At 41.9% G+C, this 7,870-nt stretch overlaps 1 protein-coding gene across 1 annotated transcript in view; it reads right to left on the minus strand.

The window, feature by feature from the left end:
* The window catches only part of khdrbs3 (KH domain containing, RNA binding, signal transduction associated 3), a 95,763-nt gene extending 88,140 nt beyond the window's left edge, over window positions 1-7,623 (minus strand). The window contains exon 1 of the mRNA XM_023406982.2: window positions 7,129-7,623. Coding sequence (XP_023262750.1) covers window positions 7,129-7,219 — 91 coding nt within the window. The 5' untranslated portion in view covers window positions 7,220-7,623. The remainder of the gene's footprint in view (window positions 1-7,128) is intronic.
* Window positions 7,624-7,870: the final 247 nt, after the last annotated feature.

Here is a 7,870-nt window from a genome sequence, read left to right on the forward strand (position 1 = left end):
CAACATTAAATCCACAAGCTGAGCCCAAAGGCAGGCTCTGCACCAGGTGGAGACTGAATGCGAGCGGTATGGTGATGGGATTGCATGGATGGAGGATGGAGACGCAAGAAAAGACCAATGGACCAACAGCTGGAGAGGAGCAAATGCAATTAATAAGTGCTGGTTCCTGGCCAGGAAAGGACATAAAGGGAGAGAGAAATGTTACTAAATACTAATGTTCAAATGGACTATATCTGAATTATAATTATTATATATTATTATTATTTAAAATTCTATTCTCTAATACCTTAGTCTGAAGAATATAAGCATGCTTGTTTCCACAATCTCTTTCTTTGTTAAAAAAAATATGCTAAGCTAATAACTTCTCAGTGCATCACTGTTAATGTCTCGTTTCCTGTTGTTAATTAATGTTGCAGCTATACACCGATACTTTACCTAGATAATACTGTCTAAATGAATATGTTAAGTCAGGAAATATCTGATCAAAACATATATATATATATATGGCAGACTAAAGAAGGATTGGACCTGGTTATCATTGCAAACTTTGACTACTTGGCAGTTTTCAATGCTAATCGTATTGCGATTATTTTGGCAGATGTTGCGTGTTGTGATATGAGTCACGATGTCAGTTGGAATGGTTATGGTGATTGTTTCTCTGTTGCTGGAAAAGAGGATCATGGGAGTGAAAGAGCTCAGTCAAGTTGTGGGCTTCAAAACCAAAACAATGAGCTGAAAGATGTTAAATCTATAAAATTCCTGATTAGTGAACCTTTAAGTATTTTCACAGAACATGTCAAGCTTTTAATTGTTCATTTCATCTCAGCCGCTTTTTTTCCTTTTTGGCTACTTTCCAGTTCCAGGGTCAATGGTGCCCATCTAAGCTGACTGTACATGGCTTTCTTCCAGCAGTGTTAGGATATATCTGATTACTTCCTATAACAATAATTAAGGTGTCTGTTTGTTTACATGCAGACCAACACATATGACTCATGTTGATATTCCAGGTTTGACATTTTAACTGTACCAAAGCTCATCAAGTGGAGAATCTGGGTGAGGAAACAGCTAAATGACAGCATCATTGGCTCGTTATTGCCTCCATATCGAGTGGGAACATGCAATCCTCATTAGCAGTGAAATCAATGCTGCCATGAGACTCGTCGCGTCTGTAAGCGTGTTGCTGTTGGGTCTTACAGCCGGAGTTTGCCAGTGTTAGCTCTGGCCGACATTTCACCCGTGGGTTCCGGTGGGAGCTGCAGCAAAAGCAGAGACAGAGCTCTGCAAACACCTCTTAGCCAAGGCGCCGCTCGGCAGCCCTCCGCTGCCTGTCTGAATGCAAAGCGGGTTTCTGGAGCCCCCCCCCCGTCTGCCCTCTTTCAGTTCACTTGCAAGTTCACTACATCTGCAGGTCAAATCACCGGTCAGCTCTCAGCCAGGTTCTCCACTGTGGCTGCGCCTCCGCCTCTCTGTGTGGCTCAGTGTGTCGGCCAGCCACAGATCCACAGATCATTATCACTATCAAACACTGTTTCCCCAACAAAACGATATCTCTGCCTTTGATCCTGTGCCAAAGCTTATTTTTGTTCACTTCTGGGCATTCTAACCCAGGAACTGCTATCACTTGGGGCAAAACTCAAGCACAGCTAAAAATATCTCTCTGTTCTGTTTATGAGATGGAAATGTATGAATTAACAATGGGGCATCACGTCTGAAATAAGGATAGTTCCCCACACCTCCTCCTCTGTACAGATAGTAGGTGCTTTTTTTTATTGTTTTTCTTTCTGCAGGAGAGCTGGCTGAGGCTCCTAATGTAATGCAAACATTGTGTTAGGCTCCTGCTGTGGAATGTCCAATTAAAAAGCACTAGATATGGGGCTTATGTGCAGCGCTGAGGTTTACAAAGTCCAAACTGGGCCAGAGGTCCTGCAACATTCAGAGCGCGCTGCATGCTGCTCTGCATCCACATACTCAAATAATACAGAATGAATCTGGTGCACGGAGATACTTTACATTTTTTAATTCTGTATTGTTTACAGCAATCTGTCTCAGAGAGCCACACAATTCATTACACTTTGAAGCAATTTGAATTCTATTTAAATGATAAAAGTCTTAACAGCTATGATAATCAAATTATCGTCATAATAATAATAATAGATATGCAGTGTTTCTCACACTGCGTCTGCAGGATGAGGAGGGAGTGAAACAGAGAGATAACATTAAATACAAAATTGTAATATCAAGCAAAGAATAAACCTGAATGTAATTGATTGTCTTGCTTTTTTATCAAACAGCCGAACACTTCAATCTGGAGCCTAACAGGGAAAATTTAATCAGCGAGGTTACACGCGTCATGTGTAGGTTGAAGACAACTGGAAATCAGCACCGATGAAAAGGCTAACACCTGCACACCGACTCCACAGACAAGAAGCATTTTATAGAAATCGTTTCTGTCAAACGACTGGCAGCGACGTTGATAGCTGCCCATAGTTTCCATTTGATGTATCATCGTCTCTGTACTCCGACCCTGTGGGACTGTATTTTCACCGTGTACAACTTCAATAGTTTTGAGATGTTTATCCTCCTGGGTGGTTCGGATGCTGAACCACATCTGTCATCACAGAGTCTATTAGCCGATTGGACATGTGAGCATTTAAGTAAATAATCAGTGATGTTTTTTTTCACTTTTTTTTTATCATTCTGAATTGCATTGTTTTGGCTTTAAGGCTCTTTATTGGACAAAACAAGCTTTTCTTTGCCTTTGGGAAACTGATGGGTATTTTTCTTTTCTTTTCCTGAACATTTTTCTGACAAAAATCAATAAAATCTAAAAGTATTTAACCGAAAAACATCTTAACTCAATGTCCACTTACTTGTGATTTCAACCGGATCTCAGGAGCCTCAAAAACGTAGACTAGAAAAAGCCATTAGCTAGACTAAGGCCGTCACGTAAAAGAAAAAAATGATATTGAGCGAACACAATCAAATCAGTTCAAACACAACACATGTACCTATATACCCACGATGGAAATACTGTTCACTTCATTGTAACATTAAGGCAATGTACAAAGTCAGCAAACAGCCTTACTTTTCTCCACCATGTTTCAGACTGGCTGAGGTCACGGCGGGCTACAGTCTGGATCCGGACCCAGACATATACCCTATAAATTATTGCAAATTATTAAATTTTGATGCAGCGTTTCTATTTTAAACGGCGGAGCTTTTTTTTTTCAGCCATTACGACACTGATCACATGACGCTACTCAGCCAATCACTGCGACTTGTGTCAGTGATCGAGACACACACACACACACACGCTAAGAGACAACGTCGGAGAGATAAGTAGGGAAGGTGGGATAGAGGAAGTAAAGAAAAAGGAGGTGTTACAGCCGTTCAGTTGTTAGAGATGTGTTGAGACCGTTTGTTATAAAACTGGTTGAAACTGTTAAAGTCAAGCTACAGGTTTTATTTCATTTTGTAAAAATCAAGCACCACATTACATTTTTTTCAAAAGCCTTGTGTCCTGTAGGTGTCACTTCTTGCAGCCCGTTTTCATTCAAAGAAAATTTGGTCTAACTGGACCCCTTTGAATTCTAATTGAATACTTTTGACTGAGGGCGACAGGACAGGCAATAAGTCAGATTGAATATAGGTCATTTCATTTTTTTCCCCACATTTGAACTGTAATTTCAAATTCAAATTAAAAGCAACAGTCCTAAAGTTGAGATTCAGTGTTTTCATGATCATGAACAACTTTCAGGCTCAAAAATAAATAAATAAATAAGATAACTGAAATATTGGAAATGTGTGTTATTGGCAGCCTCCATCTACTGTAGGGCTGCACTGATTTCATGTAAATAACATGCACTTCCATGTCACCCGAGGTGTTTCCGTATACCTCGAAGCTACTCATTAGTATGCTGCTGAGGATTTTTCATTCCATGTACGCTGCTGGTCCCGCTTGTCTCTTTGGCTTAAGATATTTCTCCAGCTCCAAGAGTCTGCTGCTGACTGTATGAGGCTTGTCACAGGGGCAGAGATATGGTCCTTGTGGGAGAGGAGCTCTGCGAATGGCCCAGACTTATCAAAGCAGCCCGCCCTGTCCCCAAGCTTCCAACACAATGCTCCCCTAATTTCTCCTGAATGGAAGTCTCTCCAGAGCAAGAGTAATCTCATATTTGCCGTTTGCATGCAGTAACTCTAGTTACTCTAGCTCTGTTCCCCGCATCCCCCCCTGCCAATTGCATAATCAAGTCCAGAACTCATCAGCAAGATGGCAGAAGAAGTGCTCTATTAAGCTGCATCGTGTTCCATCTGTTGTGTGAGAGAGAGATAACAGTATTTACAGTTTTGGAGTTGTGGCAGACTGTTTCGGCCAAATTTTGTGCACCGCAGAGTTCTGCTTACTTCATAAAATGTCACGGATTAATTCTGCTGCTTGCGATGGTGTCCAACTGCAATCTTTGCCCCCACCAGAAATATCACAAACTTAACTTTACTGGAACTGTTACATCAGGAACTTGTGTTAGGTGAACACTATTTGAATGTAAAACGCCGGGGGGAAACATTTACTCTGAAATTCTTGTCCTGGCTCATTCTCTAAGTGCTCCATCACTTTTATTCCGTTTTTGGGGAATGGCCAATATTTGCCGTTGCGCTACAGAAAAGACCTGCAATGTGGACAAAGGACGTTAAGAGACTGTCAAGAAAGCGGCTGGTAAGTGTCTTTCAAATGGCATTAAGTATTCAGTGCTCCAGTCTTCTCTCTGTCAGTGAGGGGGGTATGTGTTCTTAGAAAGGAAAGACACTAACCCAGATTTGAATAACGAAACCAGCTGATAACAAAAAAGTGCTGAGTGAAACAGAAGCCTTATCCGCCTCACGGACCGGAGTGAATTTACCTTACTGTACATGAATCAGCTCAGCACAAAAACGCATTTAACCTCAAGTCTGTTCTTTCAAACCAGGCTCCAATCTGCTACCGATATCGTCAGGGTCGTTACACGAGTTACTCCAACATGCGCTGAATGAATAGACGAGAGTAGAGTTATTTCGTTCTACACATGACGATGTCGAAAAGGTCATAAAACAATGTATGAGGGTTAAAACTGGAATCGTTGCTCCTACATATTTCATTCTCAACACGACAGAGAAGAACGTGCCTCATTTCTAAACCAGTAGATTACAGTCATTTTTTCAGAGGGCTATCTGAGGACACAGCAGGAATGCCAAACTCTTTCATGGCTGAATCTCCCAACATTTCCAATTAATATGAATACAAACGCTGGTTAAATATGATTCAATTTGATTATATCAGAGAGGAGGATTACGATATGATAATGTGATAAACTTTGAGATAAAATGATTAGTCAATTAACTGCCAACTATTTTGATAAACAATTTTTTTAAGTCATGTTTTTAGAGCAAAATTGCCAAATATTTACTGCACTGTTTTGAGGATTTGCTGCTTCCCTCTATCTCAATATCTCTGCTTTGGGCTGTTGGACAAAACAAGTCACTTAAGGACATTACCTTGTTCATTGCCTCAGTTCTTAAATCAGGGCTAAGGACTTCTCTGTCTGCCTCTGCCTTTTATTAAATCAAATAAATATATATATATTTTTTTTTTGTATCATCTTTACGCTGCTTTTACATTTTGTCTTAAAGCATTTTATGTTAAACGTAAAGCACTTTGAATTGCCTTGTTGTTGAAATTGGCAAAACAAATAAAGTTTCCTTGCCTTAGGGAAACTGTGAGGGACCCTTTTCACTATTTTCTAGCATTTTATACACTTTATGCTTAATTGATTAATTGAGAAGATAATCAGATCAGTAATGAAATACACATTAGCTGCAGCCCTAAAGTTCAGAAGATGACGGTGCAATCAGAAAAGTAACTCCGTTTGTCACTTTGGTAAACCCCAGCAAGTAAACAACACTAAAATTAAATCATGTCTCACTTTGCTAAGGGGCCCTTAGGAGCTTCCTTTCAGGATCCCTTGAGGTCCCAAGTTTGGGAAGAAGCAACTAGAAGTGACATGGCGTCTGAATAAAAACAGCTCGTGCAGCAGCTGCATCTGGAGGTTCATCAAAATTAGTTACAGTGCAGCAGGACTGCTTACAGTGAACTAATGCTCCTTGTCTGTTACTGTTAAAGCCAACAGCAGTCTGCCTGAATCCAGACAAAGCCCATGAGTGGTGCTTGAAGGATGCACTTGGATGCTATAACAGTGCACTTCCCACATGAGGAGCTCCACGGGGCTGCGTCTGAAGAAGTGTTTGCAAAAATTCAGACAGCTTCAAAGCAGTAGGGCTGTGCAACGGATTAATTAAAGCGTCTGCGCGGCGGTGGCTGCTGCTGCTGCTCCATCCGTTCAAAATTCCATTTCAGTCACGTCCACTTCTTCAAAGGAGGAAACACATGTACATTTGAATAAGAGTGTGATTATTCAACTACTTGCACCACAGCTTACACGTGTCTGCACGGGATAGAGATGACTGCATCCCCCTGAAAAACTGGGATGTCAAGTGCCTTCAGTGATTAGAGGTTTCGCTGCTGCTTCCATTCATAAACTGTAAGCTATAATCACATGTTATGCCATTTCAAATAGGGAGGAGGGAGGCTTCTGCACAAATATTCACCTTGCCATCAGTTTCCTTCAACATCTTTTTGTTTGTGCCAGCAACAAAAAAAATCCATATGTATGTGCCAGCAGAAAGGATTGTATTATTTATGCTCTTGTGTGTTCCTGTTCGTGTAGCTCAAATGAAAAAGTTTGTATCCCTCCTCATGACTAATGGAGCAGGTGGAGTCTTCAGTAAAACATGCCCCCGTTTTTACTCAGTTTACAGGTAAATGGGAGAAAGCTGGCTGTGATATCCTTGCTGCATAACAACTTAGCAAAACTGCCACCATGCTGAGAGGACCTCGCTTTGTGTTAGTGTGACCAAACAGGAAATTGTAAGTAGACCCAAAAACCTCTTATTTTTTTAACTTGAAGTGGGAAGGCTGCTGGTGTGGTGTAGCCTGGAGCCCAGCACCAAGCGTTAAACCTGAGCTCTGTGTTGTAGACCCAAACAGTCTTCACACGCCTAAACTGTTTACATCAGTATTTAACCACGGACATTTACCTTGATCCAGTAGCCGCAGGGAGTGCTGAAAAGACGGATCCAGCGTGTCCTTCTCTGCCATAAGCTCCGGCAAGTACTGTTCGCTCCCCATGTTGTCCTGGACTTTGTGCTCAAAGTAAAAACGACTCAAATGTAATGCAAGTATAAAAAATAAAAAATAAAAATAAAAAAGCCAAAAAAAAAAAAACAAAAACAAAACTTACTCAACGTTCAAACGGCTCCAAGTTAGAGCACCGCCAAATATTTGTGTGAAGCAAAACCGCAGGCGTTAATGTCATTCACGCTCGCGCTTACAAGAGCATTTCTCGGTCCTCGCGGAACACACACACGCACACACATACACATACACGCGCGCACGCTACAAACAGACAACAATGAGCCGTTAAATGTGACCGGGAGGGTTTATCCCATCGAAGTGTTGTTCAGCCCGCAGAGCCCTTGCTACGCATCACAGCCGGACCGAGGTTCCCTCTTCCTCCTCTCTGGGTGGACAGGCGCTTTGAAGCTCCCTCTGTTGTATCCAGTGCTAAACTGACGCTGCTGTAGCTATTGGTCGCCGCGCGCGACACGCAGAGGGTGGAGGGGGCGGAGCGATACACCGGAACTGTCCGCGGTGCTGAGTCCCCGCCATTACCATATTATCATAGACTCACCCATGAGCAGGGGCTCGGGGGTGTGGTTGGGGGGCCCATGCACAAACTCTGAGCTATGGGGCAAAAGTAGCTGCATCTGATCAAGACCA

The sequence above is a fragment of the Seriola lalandi genome, unplaced genomic scaffold (assembly GCF_002814215.2).
Source record: "Seriola lalandi dorsalis isolate HSWRI2012SDOR001 ecotype SW California unplaced genomic scaffold, Sedor1 jcf7180002054323, whole genome shotgun sequence".
NCBI classification, from domain to species: domain Eukaryota; kingdom Metazoa; phylum Chordata; class Actinopteri; order Carangiformes; family Carangidae; genus Seriola; species Seriola lalandi.